Source organism: Cryptomeria japonica, chromosome 6, assembly GCF_030272615.1.
Source record: "Cryptomeria japonica chromosome 6, Sugi_1.0, whole genome shotgun sequence".
Taxonomy (NCBI): Eukaryota; Viridiplantae; Streptophyta; class Pinopsida; order Cupressales; family Cupressaceae; genus Cryptomeria; species Cryptomeria japonica.
The window spans coordinates 623,341,764-623,360,321 of record NC_081410.1 but is presented as its reverse complement, the minus strand read 5'-3'; the positions used below and the strand labels follow the sequence as shown (position 1 = coordinate 623,360,321).

Sequence of the window (18,558 nt, the reverse complement as noted above, 5' to 3'; positions counted from 1 at the left end):
TATCGGTAATCATATTAACTGTGATCACCGATTATTATCGGGCTAACCAATGTATTCCGATTAATATCGGTTGATGCATTAAGCGGTGAACATTGATAATTATCGGGATTTACTAGTATACACCGATTGGTATCGGGTGGTAAATTAAGCATACACCGATTGGTATCGGGTGGTTAGTTAAGTATACACTGATTGATAAATGATACAATAAGTTAAAGGGTGCGATCAAGTGATGTCTTGATGGATCATGTCTAAAAGACATGACCGGTCAAGGCATTGCTTGATCCTCCCTGCTTGCATATACATATCAATCGGCACTTGTGAGAAGGATATTGAAATCAATAAATGTTCCTCTCACCTACAATATAAAAGAAGATAATCAGATTTATCATATTATATATATAATGCATAGTTAAAAGAAAAGATAACCTTGAATATAACTTGCATCTTGAATTGAGAATTGAATAACATTTACGTGGTATCAGAGCTATAGTTAAATCGAACTTGAGGCTGTTCAATTTTGTGAAAAATTCAAAACAAGCATATATTCAACATCACAATTCTTCGAATGGCTAGCGCTATCAGATTTGAAGATAGACTCGGAGGAGGTGATGACTTCTCAGCATGGAAGTTCAAAATTCAGATGATTCTAAAAGAAAATAAAGTCGAATCATTTGTGAAAACTGAAACTGCAGAACCTGAGACTGAACCTGACAAAACAACTTGGAGAGAGGGAAATGAAAAGGCCATCAAAATTATAGTTGATGGGGTGAGAAATAATATTATGCCCATCATAAGGAAACATGAAACGGCCTACAACATGTTCAAAGCACTTGAAGATGCATTTGAGATATCCAATGCTAGTAGAACCTTGGCTTTAAAAAGAGAAATAAATCACATTGCCATGATCAAAGGAGAATCAGTCAATGCCTACTTCATGCGAATATCAGCTCTAAGGGATGAACTAGCAACTCTTGGATATGAGATCCAAAGCAAAGAATTCACACTCGTTGCTCTAGATGGGTTGCCTAGTATATGGGAAACATTCGTCCAAGGCATCAGTGCAAGGGATGAATTTCCAAAATTCGATAGGCTAAAGGCAGACTGTCTCCAAGAAGAATCAAGGTTAAATAAAAAAGGGGTCAAGCAAAAGAATATAGATGAAGGTCTCCAAGTTCTAAATACAAACTCAAACAAGAAAAGCAAGCAGAAACAATTTAGGAAGCGAAAAGGTCGTCATGGCAAGAACACCTTCAAGAAGGACCTTTCACAGATTCAATGTTACAGATGTGACAAATTTGGGCACTATGTTGCCAAATGTCCAGAAAGAGCCAAACAACAAGCCACATTTGCCAAAACAAGAAAATTTAAAAGGGAAGAAGACTCCGAGAAGTATGTACTCTATTCGGCACTTACAAACAAAGCATCAAACAAAGTTAATTCTTGGGTGATCGACAGTGGATCATCCAGACACATTACAGGATTCAGAGAAGTGCTAGACTCCATGATAAAGGAAAATGATGAGGAAATGACTATCGGAGATGACTCCACACATCCAGTCAGAGGAGTTGGAACCTGCATCATCAAACTAAAGACAGGTGTATCATTACAACTTAAAGGAGTAATATATGTCCCAAGCATCAAGAGAAACCTAGTCTCCATATCAGCACTAGAAGATAATGGATACAGAGTGACCTTCATGGACAACAGAGTGTTGGCTTGGCCAAAGAATTCATCCATCAAGAAAGTTAAAACCATTGGTCAAAGACAAGGCTACTTGTATGAGTTGTGCACAGAGCCCAACTTAGCCCTAATCCATGAAACTACAGATGCTAATGAAGTCTAGCATAGAAGACTAGGTCACCTGAATTTTAGAGCTTTATCATCAATGGGAAACCTTGTCACGGGCCTACCTAAGTTAAAGCAATATCATTTAGGAGCATGCAAAGGATGTGCCCTAGGTAAAAATACTAAGGGTGCTTTTCAAAATAGTACTAGGAAAACAAGTAAAATTTTAGAGTTAGTTTATTCTTATGTATGTGAACCCATGTTTGTACCTTCTTTAGGGGGATTTTTGTATTATATAATATTTGTTGATGACTACTCTAGGAAAACTTGGATCTACTTTCTGAAGTGTAAAGAATCAGAAGAGATTCTCAATAGGTTTAAAGAATTCAAATCACTAACAGAGAACTACTCAGGAAATAAAATTAAAACCCTAAGAACTGATAATGGGGGGGAATACACATTAAAATTATTTAAAGATTTTTGTAAAAATTCAGGGATTAAGAGGGAGTTAACAATATCTTATAATCCTCAACCAAATGGGGTAGCTGAGAGGAAAAATAGGACAATCGTAGAAGCTGCCAAAGCTATGATTCTTGATCAGAATCTAAATGTCAATCTTTGGGCAAAAGCAACTAGCACTGTTGTATATATTCAAAATAGATGTCCTCACTCCCACCTTGAAGATAAAACCCATGAGGAAGTCTTTACTAAATCAAAACCAGATATCAGCCACCTTAGGATATTTGGATGCCCTGTCTATATTCATGTACCTAAGGAGAAAAGATTAAAATTAGAGCCTTATGAAAAAAGGGGAATACTTGTAGGATATAGTGAAACCTCCAAGGCCTACAGGATATATATACCTAGTCAAAAGAATATTGAACTAAGTAGGGATGTGATCTTTGAAGAAGACTTAGCCTTCAAAAGAGCCCAAAGCTCACTAGAACCTGAAATCTATATCCCTACCCCTAGCATAGATGAAGACCTTGCTCCTGAGCTTCACAGGGAGAGTCTTGAAGAAAATGAAAATGAAAATGAAAATGAAACTCAAAACCCACCTAGAGAAAATTTCAAGAAAAGACCACTATGGGCCACCAAAACTGTAGAAGAAGCTCAGAAGTATGTTGCCCCTTCAGGGACTTTCAGAGAAAGCAAAAGGCCTAACAAACTGATCAACTACGTCGCTCTCTTAAATAATCTTTCAAGAGCAGAACCTACTAATGTATCAGATGCACTTAAACACCAAGTATGGAAGAATGCCATGTCTGAAGAATACCAATCCATTATGAAAAATGATGTTTAGAAAATTGTTCCTAGGCCGACTGGGAAATCTGTTGTCACCTCCAAATGGCTCTTCAAAATCAAGCATGCTACAGATGGCAGCATTGAGAAACATAAGGCTAGATTTGTAGCCAGAGGGTTTTCTCAAAAGGAAGGAATTGATTATGAGGAAACATTTGCACCTGTAGCCAAATACACTTCAGTAAGAGCAGTCTTAGACATTGCAGCATCAAAGGGATGGAAAGTTCATCAGATGGATGTTAAGACAACATTCCTTAATGGTGAGATCTCAGAAGAGGTATACCTAGAGCAACCTGAAGGGTTTGAGATTCATGATGCAGAGTCACATGTGTGTAGACTCAAGAAAGCTCTCTATGGGCTTAAATAGGCTCTCAAGGCCTGGTATGAAAGAATTGATACCTATCTCTCAAAATTAGGCTTCTCCAAGAATGATGCAGATCCTAACCTCTACTATAAGCAAAACAAAGGTGATATGCTAATATTAATTTTATATGTTGATGATTTGTTAATCACAAGAAAATATCACCTCATAGATCAGTGTAAGAAAGACCTTGCTAAAGAATTTGATATGAAGGACTTGGGACTCCTTCATTACTTCCTAGAATTGGAAGTATGGCAGAATACTGATGGCATTATACTAAACCAATGTAAATATACCTTGGACATTTTGAAGAGATTAGGAATGCTAAATTGCAGACCCATGACCACTCCAATGGAAACAAACCTTCATAAACTTAAGGAAGCAGCAGCAGAATCACAACCATCATATCCTACTCTATATAGGCAAATGATTGGGTCTCTGATGTATCTTGTAAATACAAGACCAGATATATGTTATGCAATTAATGCCTTGAGTCAGTTTATGTGTGAGCCTAAGGAGATCCACCTAATTGCAGTAAAACACATTATGAGATACTTACAAGGTACTCTAAACCTTGGTCTCAAATATGAGAAAGTTGATCTAGACCTACACGGATTTACAGACTCAGATTGGGCTGGAAATGCGACTGACAGAAAAAGCACTTCAGGGTGTTGCTTCAGTTTAAGCTCAACCATGATATCCTGGATCAGCAGAAAGAAGTCTTCTGTGGCTCAAAGTTCCACCGAAGCTGAATACATTGCAGCTTCCGTGGCTGCCCAAGAGGCAGCATGGCTTAGGAAGTTACTTGTGGTTTGGAAAACCTATGAAACCTACTATCATACATTGTGACAATCAGAGCTGCATAAAGCTTTCAGTGAATCCAGTGTTCCATGACAAATCCAAGCATATTGAAATTCCATACCACTATGTGCGAGATATGGTAGACAGGAATGTGATCCAATTAGAATATGTTTGTACAGGAGATCAGACTACAGATATTCTGACCAAACCTCTTTCCAGAGTGAAGGTTGATCACTTCAGAAAAAGTTTAGGTATGATAGAAAGGTAATTTGTTTTGTAATCTATATTTACATATCAATAAGATGTTTAATGTGTAAACTTCTTTGTCATGATAGGACATTTTGGATTTTATCCCTTGGTTTCATATCTAAGAGGTGACGATCTCTCAAGATAATGAACACTTGTATGTAGACATTATAAGGTGACGATCTTATGATGTCCAAACCAGTTATCATGTTGGATCTCTGGTATGTCATGGATGTGCCATGATTGTGTTGTGGTAAAACATTTGTATAAGATGTTAGTACACATACCACAACTTGGATAAGATAAGAATTTAATCATTCTCATATGTTTATCCTTAAGTATTGCATGTTTAGGCAATACTGATATCACATGCTTAGGTGATATCCTGTCATCACAAGATTGATGTGATGAACATTTATATCACGTGTTTAGGTGATATTTCATGTCATGTGATTAGGTGATATTTCATGTCATTTGATTAGGTGATATGATTTTCTAAAGAGTCAGATTGTGTAAAGAATACTAACCATCATTTGAATTGTGATGCTTGATATATTGTTTTTCATTTATCCTACCTAGCTAAGAGGGAGTGTTAATGCATGATAGCTTCAGTAAGATAAATGATTGAATGAGAAATAAATGAAGTCTTTCATTTAATCATTTATCCTATCGATAAACTATGATGAAAAACGACAAGCTATTGTTCCTTCATTTGATGATCATTCTTCATTTATATATGTTCAATCTAATTGTAAAGTTCGATTCATTCTTAACTATTGATAATCATCTCATAGCACAGGATACCAATTGACATCGGTTTACATTATAACGTATGTACCCCAATTAATATCGGTTATCACATTAACTGTGATCACCAATTATTATCGGGTTGACCAATGTCTTCCGATTAATATTGGTTGATGCATTAAGCGGTGAAAATTGATAATTATCGGGATTAACTAGTATACACCGATTGGTATCGGGTGGATAATTAAGTAGACACCGATTGGTATTGGGTGGTAAATTAAGCATACACCAATTGGTATCGGGTGGTTAGTTAAGTATACACCGATTGATAAATGATACGATAAGTTAAAGGGTGCGATCAAGTAATGTCTTGATTGATCATGTCTAAAAGACATGACCGGTCAAGGCATTGCTTGATCCTCCCTGCTTGCATATACATATCAATCGACATTTGTGAGAAGGATATTGAAATTAATAAATGTTAATCTCACCTGCAATATAAAAGAAGATAATCAGATTTATCATATTATATATATAATACATAGTTAAAAGAAAAGATAACCTTGAATATAACTTGCATCTTGAATTGAGAATTGAATAACATTTACACCCTCGACCCCGCCCTATACTGCGATAGGGAACGCGCCAGGGGCGCTGCCCCTAGACCACGCAAGGGGCACTGCCCCTTGACCTCGTCTTGGGGCGCTGACCCCAAACCCCCGTTGAATAATTTGGGGGGAAACTGCACCGATAAAAGTGAGGAAAATTTAACCTCCGAGTCTGATTAGGCTCCATATAACAATAGTGGATGAGGATGTTGATGTCATTGAGGCTGAGCCTAAGACAAAGGCAGATATCATGGTTGCAGAATGTTCCACGACCTATCTTAGGCGCACACATAGGACAGTTGTGGGGTCATGTGATCAATGACCAATGATATTGGCTCCTTTGAGCCTTAGACTTCCAGGCTCTAGCTTTTATGTTGAACTTGATATATGTTTTGAACTTTTGATGACATGGATTTCATATTCCATGAATTTTGTAGACATTTGACACTATCTATATTTCTAATGTGTTATTTAGTTTAGCTTTTTTCTTTCAACACAAGGCTAAAATTTGCATTTATACTTATATGATCAATGTAAGCTTGTGTATGTGCTTCTATTTGATGAGATTATTGTGTCTTTAATGTTTATTTATTTAAAAATGCATGAAAGAAGTTTAAAATCGTCAAAAATCAACTTGCCAAGTCCGAGACGAGTCCTCGTCTTGTAACTTTGATCCCAACTCTAGTAGTGCTATTCCTCCACTTGGTTTCCTTCATGGGGATTAATCCCAAAAAAATGGATCCATAAGCTTGATTCCCTCCTAATTTCATTCCTCACAGTATGATACGGAAAACAGTCTAATGTCAAAGTTATTGGTTATTATTAGCTATATTAAGTTCATATTTAGCTTAGCAAAGCATTTCCTAACAATGTTACGAGTGTACATTCTCTCCTTTATGTGAGCTTTAGGCTGCTCTATCTACTCTTAGTGATAGGATCAGTATTTATGATTTTTACAAATGTTGGACCAACCACTGTCTACAATCCCAAAGATGTTCAGATGTACAGGTGGAATGTGTCCTCTCCTCTGAGCCTCTATTTTTTAAGAAATATATATTTTTTCATTTTCATTTTCACCTATAGAAAAAAAGGAACATGGAGAACTTTATAGGTCCATTCATGAACTCTTATCTCACATAAGCCTAATTAGTTTCTCATAAATAAATGAAACAAAAGGTAATACAAAACCATAAATGGAATTTACATGTGCTACAAGGGACAATAAATTTTAGATTATAAGAAGACAATTGAGTGCAAGGGCAAAATTAGCTTGACCATTCTAGAAATATGTGCATATAGACCAATCTCTGTCAATGCAAAAAGAATAACAATAAAATCCTACTTATCTCCATATTGCTAATTGCTTTGATATGCAAAACATTTGAAGTGATGGGAAACAAAGATACAGAATCATTGACGTTGCAATCTTATTTATTCATATAAAATATTAATATCCCTCTAAACTTGATGTAATAACTAACAAAGCGAACATGATCACTTAATAAGTGCTGCCTACGGTTCAAACCCTTCACCTGACCAGCTCCCTGTATAATAGCAAAGAAAGCGAACTATGCTGTTAAGTATGTCAGATTTTGTTAAAGTGGTCAGTTGCCACTTTTTACAACTAGATGCACTCATTGAGAGGGCAAACTACTCAAGTACAAAAATGAACCAAGATCCAAAAATGTGAGAATTTGAAAATCTATCTGCACCATTCTATCAAGTGCATTTTTTATTCCCAATAGGCAACTCCTTTGTTGTAAAGTACTGTAGAAAAATTTTGTCCTGTGAGTGGAAGGGTGCAAAAGTCAATACTCCTGACTTTTCTTTTTCTTGGACATTTTGCACAGGTGCAAAATACATGCACCCAGAAATTAAATACGAGAAACCATTCATCTTATTCTCCTATAGCAAATCATGTGCACAGGAAGAAATAGAATGCAAAAGTGAGTACTTTGAATGGTTGTTGATTAAGATCCCTGCTGAGTTGCAATATTGTAGCTTGTGAAAATTACAGGAAGGTGACCGTTGTTTGGTTAACTGTGAATTAATCACTGTCCCAATTCTCATCGAGTTTTTTCTTTCTCTTATTGATTTCCACAACCTTGTGTTTGCTGTCCCTGCCATTTGCCCCACCTATCTCTTTGCTTCTGCCTCTGGCAACATCTTCTCCATCAGTGTCATTCTTTTCATGCATATACATCAAACCATCTTTGGTGTTATACTCATCATCTTCGTCACTACTCCAATGATCATACATATCACTCTTGCATCCTCTTCTTTTGTCAGTTAAATTATCTGTAGTGTATTGATTATCATCACTACTTTTATGTTCTTTTCTTCCTTCGTTGATGACCTCGTCATCACTATCCCAATCCTCATCCATCCAATCTTCATCCATGTTCTCAAGCTCTCTGGTTCTGCCTTTGCCACTTGCAGTCCTATTCATCACATTGCTCTGAACATTTCTCATTCTCTCCTTTGTTCGGCTGCTAGCATTTTCTCTTTCCTTGTCACCATCAAAACCAAAATCAATGTCACTCCTATGCCCTCTGATTTTGTCAGTAACTTTATCTTCAATATCCCAATCTTCATTCTCACTACTTGTCGTGCCATTTTCAGTGCCCTCATCATCACTGTCCAAATCCCCAACCACATCCTTGATTCTTCTTGATCCTTCTAACGTAACCTGGTTTCCACTTCTGCTTCTGTCGTAGTTGTCCCTCTGTCCTCGTCTATTCCTATCATCTGTATTCCTCCAGCCTCTGTTGCTTCCAACATCCTCTTCACTATCCATGTCACTGTCCATGTCCTTTTCAGGTATATCATCACTACCAACTGGCCTACTCCAGTATCTGATTTGGTCCATTTCTCTCTTTTCTGCAGCCTCTTCAGCAGCCCACTCTTCATCTGCTGCATCCTCTATCTCAGCAATAAATCTATCCAGCTCTTCTTGGTCACTGTCTTCAGCAGGAGGTTGTGTCTCCTGCAGTTCAATCTCATCTGATTGTTTTTTATCTCCACGGAACATATATGGAGTGCCTTGCTTCTCATCAATCGCTCGGAAGAAAGTTGATGCAACCTTTTCAACACTAGCCATAGCAACAGGATCCTCAGGATTCACTCCCCTCCGTCTAAGTTCTTGTTCTATTTTTTTTATATTTATCTTCTGAGATTCTAGGGCTTGCTCAAACCTGGCCTTGAACAATGCCTGCACAGCAATCAAGAATTATAAACACATATGTGCAATAAATACAGGATTTATGAACAGGATATGTGATAACACTAAAAGGGATTACATGGTTTTTCATGAAGTAAAATTATATAGAAGTGTTATATCAAGCATCATCATCTGACAAACATCTAGAGGTACAGTGATACACTTCGAGATTACCATCTTAAAATTAGACTTAATAAAAAAAGAACAACGTAGAAAACTATTAATGTAACATACTAGAGACAAATTGCAAACAACAAAACTGGAAACTTCAGAACATAAATAATCTATTGCACATTGGCAGGATCATACTGATGGCTTCACTTTGTTTTGTAGCTACAACACACCCTAGTTGTTTTAAGAAGTTAAGGGCTGCTTGGTTTCTAACTTTTTTATGTACATGGGTTATTTGTTTTTGCATTTGACTCCTGGTGGTAAGGTAATTTACTTATGTCAAATGGCTTACCACATTCATAGCTTTACCCCCTTACTGGTACTATTCCAGTATATTACAATATGAAATTTAACTAAGCAAAAGTATTTCTTCATTTCTCAGGTTTATACTTTTATGGGTAAACAAATCTTTTTAATATGCTCTACAAGAAGGAAAGTTAAGTACACACTCGAAGTGTTTTGGGCTATGTTCTTCACTTAAGTTTTAACAGTTCAGGAAATTTAATAGGCTAAAAAGCATGTTTTACAGAGTTATTATTTTACCTTGTTTGGTTAAAACTCATGCTTATATGATTATGTATGGAAGAAATGTTAAAATCCCAAGCAAAATAAAGAGACCACGATTCTATTAAACCAACCCAGTTGTTAAACAAACATGAATAAGAACAACGAAGATGTTATGAAAGTGCCTGAATATAATCATTAAAGCAATTTTTAAATGCATGAAAGGTACTATGCCTGTCGATAAAAAGTTGATTTGTAAACTCCCAAATTTGCAATGTAGAATTTCACTAGAACATGAAAGAATTACTGTTCTACTTGTCTGAGCAAATGACAGTGCTTAAATGGAATATATGTTGGTCAAAACAGGGAATTAAAAAGCTGAAAATAAAAGAATATCAATATGAACACTCAGCAATTTATCCTTAAAAACCCATTAAGGGGAGAAATCTTATCACAGTAGTCATACACAGGCATTCCAGCATGAGTGTAGGAATATCTTATCATATAGAAATCACAGCACTTATAGCTTGGCGACGTGCATAGAACTAGTGGATGGAATTCTTTGAAAGATGATCTATTCCCGATGAAACCCAATAATAGGCCAGCAAATCCAAGTTGTCCACCTGTGGTAGAATAGAATGACAACTTAACTATAATATTTACTTTGATGGTTAATTGTTGCAAGATATATTTACAAATGATAAGGTTGTAAGCAAACCTCCGAGCATTAATAGTATGGCAATATAACCTACAGTAATATAGCATATTCATAATAAAAGCAACAATGATAAAATAACAGACATCAAGTTTCCACAATCCATTAGATATTAATCTAGAGTGCTTCCGGATTAGATTGTGTATGATTTTTTGCATCAACGTGTCGGATCACACTCCGTGATCCATCATCAGGATGAATAGAGAGCATGCAGAATGAGAAGATGATGGATCATGGAGTGTGATCCGAAACGTTGATGCAAAAAATCATACATGATCTAATCCGGAAGCACTCTAGATTAACAATGATAAAGTTCAAATCAGCTGTTTATACTTTATAGTGATTTGACTAATTATAATCAGTCTCCAATTCTGAAAGTTATATCAAAAAAAATACTCAATGATGTTTTACATAATGAAATAATTAAACAGGTACAAATGTCAAATGATAACTGGTATACCATGTCACATGTATTTGTGGGTTGCTGCTTCAAAGTTGAGGCATCCTTAGTCATCCTTGGAAATTAGGATATTGCACACTTTCCAAGTATATCCTACTCAGAATGTGTGTCAATGGCATAAATGTCATTGTTCAGACGGATTTAACTCTTCACTCTTCTTAATGTTGAAGAATGTAAAGAATATTCAAGCTGCTGATATGTTTGTTTGTGTATACTGTAAACATGCATATGTATAAATGAATATGTAATTGTATTCAAATTAAAAAGCCAGCAATGCAGTACCTTTCTCTTGGTCAGAGTATTGATAGGAATCAAAATTTTAGGCTGTCGATAATTCCTTCCACGATACATGATAATGGTCTTGACATTGTGAATATTTATTACAGTGCCACCACTCAACCTTGCCAACATTGTAGCCATCTCTCTAATCTTCTCCTTGGGAAAGGTATCACAACATACTTGGACAGTCTCATGGAACTTCCAATGTAAATGCATATTTTGAACCACACCTCCAAATACCCCACGCACCCCAACAGGAACATAGTTCTGATTTTTAAAACCAATTTTTTTCAGTGCTTGGAGCTGCTCAGGTGTTAATAGCTCTGGATCATGTCGAGGTGGAGGAAGCTCAGGCAACTCATATTTCTTCAATTTCTGCAACAACAAAGCCACCTTTTTCTTGGCCTTGTATAGTGAATGACAGGCACAACCACAATAAAATTAGTAAATAAAACATTAATTACAAATATGAATCCAAAGAGCACTTCAAACTATCCTAGATAACCATGCCAATCTTACTAATTCCCATTAGAAATTTTGGTTTGTTTTTAGCACAGCTACCAAAAAAAGAGAGAATAACAAACCAGTGAATATTTAGAAACCAAATTAAACATATAAGCCCAACAAAACGATTAAAAGTACAAGCAGAGGATGCTGCCAAGAAAAATTGCAGCTGAGTATCGTAGGATACGATATTCTATTTCCATCTCAGAAACAAAGTTTTTTCTATTTTTTGATTCCTCAATAAGTATATATAAATGTGATTTTTCTGCCTTATTTTTCCTGCTTGCCATATGAAGCTGCTTACAGAGGCAATATTTTCTTCCTGGAGAATTTTGCAGATCTTCATTCAAGACTAAGATATACTTTACCCTTTGGTGTCAGAAAGCATTGCACTTGACTATAAAGCACCCTTCAGAGTCAACATCTTCACAAGAGCACACTTGGCACAACTCTTCCTCCCATTTTCCCTTGATCTTTTCCACCATCTAATTTTGCTCCAAGCCACTAAAATACTGTCTTTAACTACTCTTATCAATTGTAATTTCCTTCAAGTTTGCCTGCACATTCTGCTCAAATGTTAGTTGGAGTTGTCCTTGTAAATTTGTTAGCACCCTCAGCTAAGCACAATAATCCTAAATTTCTAAATTTCTTATATTTTTTGAATGCTAGTGTATCCATAGGTTTTCTAAATTAGCCAAAACAACAATAGAGATCCCCAGTCATTATAGTGCAAACTTTCTCAAGTAAATGTTCCTTTTCTCTCTTCCACTCTTGTACCCAATTGTTTTTAAACTTTTGTTCCAAACCATACAAGATAGCTAGAACCAAGCTTACTGTTATTTCTATAGCTTAATGGATCTAATATATTTCCACTTTTGGCCAGTTTGAATTGCCAAGTGCTACTCCAAAGACATAATTATCTTTGTGGACCTCTTTTATCTTAGTAGCACTTGTATATCTTATATTCTTCTTCTACAAGGGTATTTTGTATTTTTTGTGGCCTTCTAATCTCGTCTCTAGAATAATTCCTCTCTACTCTCCTATGTAAGAGCTAAGGCTCATTAACTATGCTATGTTATTGTATTGGACCAATGTAATAGAAGTTTCCCCCCTTCAAGTAGAAATGTAATACAGCTAATTCATTCACACTAACTTTGGTTGGTTTAATCTTTCAAATGAAGACCTCAAAAGATTTGATTGCAGTGATGTTATGAAACAGTGGATTACTATTTTGAACTAGTCTCCTCTGAGTCTGCACATTGACTTAGCATATTTATAGATGGAATCATAACAGTATAGGTCTCAATGGTATCAATGGGTGCTCAAGGAGAAATAAGCAGGGGTATTTGTGGAAATCTATTATCAGATATAGTGGCACCATATAATGCGTAAAACAAGGACTACTTCAGTCAACCGACAAAGCTCCAACAACCTAGATATGTAATAAAGTACACTCTATTATTAAAATATTGTAAAATTTAGTTATAATGGTCAACTAAGTTGTTAGGATAGACTTTAGATAAATTCTTTATTCTTTTAGTTATCTTTTGCTTTTCTTAGTTGTCGATCTTATCCTTATCAGATAAATCATTTGTAACTCTTATTTAAGGAGGCTTTTGCTCCTTTGTTAATATCGAACATCGAATATATTGATAATCATTCTGTCATTACTTTTCATAATATGCTATCAAAGCCCCAGTTTTCCAGAAGCCTCGGGATTGGTGACAAATAATTTATCAAATGGCCTAGTACAATTTCCTAAGCTGCCGTACAGATCTAAATAGGAAGGAAAAATCTTAAATTCCTTTCTTGAAGTTTTAACAGATTTTTCAATAAATTTTGTGGGTATTCATTCTGAAGTTTTGACAATTTTTTTAATATACTTGTGGGCACTTTTTTGGTGAACTTTTTCAACAAACTTCACAGGTATTTTTTACCTGAAAATTTAATGAGGATTTTCATAAGTTATTTGAACGATTTTTTGAATAAAATGTTATGCTCTGCAAATTTGCACAACCTTTTTCCAACAGATTTTGAACGATTTTTTATATAAAAATCATGGGTTTTTTGGGAAATCGTTGTAATGTCCCCGATTTTAGCTTGGAATTGTTTGTGGAGAAATAAGGGGGAAAAATTATTTAATTTAATATTATATAAGTTGTCTCATTATGTTTATTTAAAATCACACGTGAGATGACTTTATATTTTATTAAATTAATAAAGTGACTAAAGTATAAAATAAAATAATTAAAAAGTCACTTAAAAAATAATAAAGTGTACCTACCCTCTTCTAGAAGGAATCTTATGATGGGTTATGAAAAGAATAAATAGAAGAGGGAAATGGAGGGATGGGCATCAATTGTTTTGTTATCTCTTGAATTGAGTTGTGGAGCCAAGGGTTGTCAGCAGAATTGATCCTAGGGAGCGATACCTCCCTTTGATCCGCATAACTGAGGAGGTGAAAGATCCTCTGAAGGGTTGCTTTGTGAGTGAGGAGCACTCAGCTTCACATTGAGCTTAAGGAGATTTTATTTCAGATTTTGTGGTGGTTGCTTCGGACTTTCAGATTTGTGCGATTTGCTTATGGATAATGGTGAATGCATCTCCTTGGTGATTTGAAGACAGCGATCTCCCCAAGAGAAGGAAGCGATATTATTTATTGTTCTTGGAGGGCAAACCGAACTATATTGCTGCTGGTTGCCATATTGGTTGCAGACTATACCTTCCACGATTTTGTTCATATACTATCCATTGTGCATCGATTTTAATATTGGAAGCCAGCGATTTCATTGGGAAGACAAGGCGATCAATTTGTGTTATTTGTATGAGTTTCGGTGATAGATACTGGCTACATATGAGGATCTGATCAGAACAGACCCGTGGCACTTGAACCCCCTCGATTTGGGATAGTACTTCAAGGTTTGGCCTTGAGACATATTGCTTGGTGAAGCCCCCTCTTATAGAGGTGAGACCGATCAGTTTGGAGAAGAATTAGGATACTTGTATGCAGATTACAATGGGTTCTGAGACCCATCACTGGCAGCAGCAGGGGCGGCACTAAGCATGGTTTGATATTGCATGTTGGAGGTTCATTGATAGTAGACATCGCTTGCTTCTTCATCGCCTCATTAAGGCGATTCATTCCAGGTTCCTCATATCACATTTTCATAGTATTTCACAAGTAGTTGCATTTGTAATCATGGCTATCTCATACCTTCAGACAATCTGAAAATCGGTATTTATTGGCTGTGTATGGACTTGTGTTGAATGAATGTATTGAGCTATTTGATTTATGAATAAAGGAGATATAAGGTTATTTCTCATTTAATCATTATCATGAGATGTTTGCCAATTGTTTGTTCAAATGACAGCCTGCTGTAACTATAATTTTCTGCATACTATTTGATGTCATTGAATCAAACAATAGGAAAGAAAGTTGCATCTTCACCCTAGATAGTAGTTCTATGTTTGCAAACCTTCTTATTGATGGAATAAAAGCTTATAATGTTGAAACAAGTCTGAAGTACTTTGAACCAGTCACATGCCAAGTGTTTGATGAAATTCCATAAGGGGCTTAAGACTGAAAATCTGTATCAGAATTGAGGAGGGACATTACAATCATGACACTTTTCATCTGAACAAATTGTGCAAGGGTTTTTCTCAGTAGTTTTGGCAATTTTTGTTACAAAATGCTGGTATTTTCTGCAGAATTCTAGCTCATGACAGGGATTTTTTGGCCGCGAAGGGTTTTTTTTTAAACAAATTGTGCCCTTTTCCATTTGCTGAAGCTGCAATGGGAAGGGTTATTTGTTAATGCCTTCATTTCAAGAGGATTTCTTGCCCAATTTTAACAAAAGTCAACAGATTTCTGGCACTTATTGGCACAATTTCCTGATTTACAATGACGGCTAAAGCACGATTTTTTTGAAGAATTTTTTTACAGTTTTTCCAACAAAAATCATGATTTTCTGCATCTTTCCAGCAATGCCTAGGGTTTTAGGCAAAGTTTCAGATTTTTCCAGAATTATTCTGAAGATTTTTGCAATAATTGGATAAAATCGTGGTTCTTTTTTGGATGACTAGGGTTTTGAAAAAAAATTCCTAAAAATTTCTGCCCCTTTCAAAGAATTTTTTGTTTTTCATGTTTTTGGATTGCGGAAGGCATGACCAAATGACCAACAGATCACTCCATGTCTTCTGTATGGTACATTGATTTTGGAGCGTCTCATCATTTTACACCTAGTAAGGATTGGTTCGCTGAGTATACAGCTTGCTTAGATTCAGTAACATTTGGTGGTGGTGGTGGTGAGTATACAATCAGTGATCTACAGGGACGCATCCCCCCCCTTTTTGGGCGCGTCCCCCCGTCAAAAATGTCTCAGGGACGGGGGGATAGGGACGCAACGTCCCCCGCCGTCCCACCACCGCCACCCAAGCGCCGCCGGGACGCGGAGACGTCTCCGCATCTCCCAGGGAGACGTGGAGACGTCTCCTGGGAAACGCCCAGGCGTCTCCCACGTTCCCACGTCAAAGCAAACCAAAAAAAGTAGTTTTTAAAAAACATGTGACGTCAAAGCAATGGCATCAGATATTCGTATTTTTGTTTTCCTTTTTCGATATTCATATGATAGAAATGAGAAATCTCCAATTTGACAATTTCATTTGTCAAATTTTATTTAGCATTTAGCAATTAGTATTACTAATCTAAGCAATCTTGGTATTTCCTATAGTTTCATTTGAAATCTAATTCTTATACTGTTATACATCTTTTCAAAACTAGTTTTTCAAGTACTATATGTATATGTATAAATATATGAGCACCACCGCCCCGACACCACCCCCCCCCCCCCGCCGCCGTCCCCAAATTTAGGCCCTTGGTCCCCCCATCCCCAACGCCCGTGGAACACTGTATACAATTGTCAGCAAAAGCAATGTTCAAATTTCATCTGAAGGGAAATCTCTTATTTTTCTTAATGTATACTATGTTCTAGGAATGGAGCTTAATCTACTCTGTGTGAGTCATATTATGCATCATTGTCCCAAGTTGGGTGTCATCTTTAGCACACACAAGTGCAATATTGTTGAAAAAGATTCTAAGAAAACCATCACATTGGGCATAGAAGATCATGGTTTGTATCTGCTTGCTAACACTTGAGTGGTTCAGGAGCATGAATTGGCTACAAAGAGTTCATCTTCAATCAGTACTCTTTGGCATTAGTGTTATGGGCATCTCAACCTATCTTATCTCTCTCAATTGGCGAGAGAGAATATGGTTGAAGGTTTACCTAAAATCTAGCAGCAAATACAAGGTGTTTATGGAGCTTGCCAAGTAGGGAAGCAGCACAAATATTCATTTTCAAAAGGGCAAGCTTGAAGAACATATAAGGTCCTTCAGACAGTTCATGCAGATATATGTGGACCAATGAACACCGCATTGGTCACTGGTGCTTAGAGTAGCCGAAAACTCCTATGTCCCTCCTTGGGCGCACGTACTCCGTATCCGAAACGGATACATATCCGATACAGCCTGGATACATGTTGTAATGTCCCCTTTTTAGCAGACATGGAATTCTGGATGATTATCCTATCATTCCTGACCCTTGTAGGCTAATGAGGATGGTTAGAGGGTCTTCTGAGGATTGTTTCATCTCCAACATTCAAAGATTTATGAATTTAGCCTTCGTTCGATATCATTTGGACTCCATTTGCCATACTTACTATTTATAGTAGGTCAGAAGTAATAGAGATGGACCCTTTCTATTTTTAGAAAGTGTATCTGGTCACATGGGGAATTATGAGGAGAGACTCCTATTTCAAACGGCATGATAAAATGTTGTGTATTTAGGGAGATATTAATAGGATTGTGGCCAGCATGATATTAAATCATTAAATGATTAATAATAAAGTTATAAATTAACTTTATAATAAATCACTTAAGTGAGGGTCTTGGCATCATGAAGAAGGGGACCAAATATTAATTAATGTGAGAGCTCATTTTCCAAAGTTTGGAGGCCATTATTATTAATTGAAAAGTTATATCAATTTTAATGTTATTAAATGCTTTTATGGTGAAATTTAAACTTGATGAAGAAGATATAAAAGGGCTTCATGGAGAGAAAACGATTCATCCTTTGGCATTTTTTATAAACTTCTTTCTGAGAGCATTGAGACGAGGGTTTTTGCGTTTCAGCTTGATTAGCCATTGGAGAACGGACAATCTTCAGTGTGCGACCATTTGAGGGAGTGAAATATCTTCTGAATTTGGTCTACAGGAGGGCTTCACATCAGGAATCCATTTGGAGCTTACAGGTGAAGAATCAAAATAGGGTTTTGAAGCAATTTGAAGGTATATCTATTGCAGACCTATGTTTTTATCATTGGCAGCCATTAAGGAGCAGATTGCAGACTTTTATCAGCTGCTGCAGTACCCGTGAATAGTAAATCGCAACAGTACTAATGCATTTTAGAAGAGTTAATGTACAGAAATTCAAAGGGGTTTGAAGAGCGATTCCCAAATTGTTGGAGGCTACATTTATTGCTGTTAGTAACACTCATTGGCACGTGGGAATTACATGTACGTATGACAAGTGTTTGTGTTAATGACAATCTGTTGTAAGTGCATTCTGGTCTCTCTTAGAATGCATGCCAAATGTCTAACAGCTGTAGATGCATATTTCATACAATTTCAGTCACACATTGTCATTGAAAGGTCACAGGTAGGTGTTACATTGCATTCTCATTTAGTTTCAGACTTTGATATATGTCCTTTTGAGTTCAAAGAATGCATATTATCATCTCTTAAATCAGAATATCAAAAAGAAACCACAATCAGCAAGTACAAAAGTTTCATGA

General features: G+C 36.3%; 1 protein-coding gene across 3 annotated transcripts in view; it reads right to left on the bottom strand.

Annotated features, from left to right (window-relative positions):
* Nucleotides 1–7,256: 7,256 nt before the first annotated feature.
* LOC131048625 (CRM-domain containing factor CFM9, mitochondrial) overlaps nt 7,257–18,558 on the bottom strand; it is a 30,229-nt gene continuing 18,927 nt past the window's right edge. For 2 of the 3 annotated variants that reach the window (XM_057982659.2, XM_057982660.2), the window contains exons 3-4: nt 11,206–11,607; nt 7,257–9,064 (exon numbers count right to left, since the gene is read on the bottom strand). In XM_057982659.2, the coding sequence (XP_057838642.2) occupies nt 7,901–9,064; nt 11,206–11,607 (1,566 nt within the window). In that variant the 3' untranslated portion in view covers nt 7,257–7,900. The remainder of the gene's footprint in view (nt 9,065–11,205; nt 11,608–18,558) is intronic. The other variant, XM_057982661.2, reaches the window with a different exon arrangement.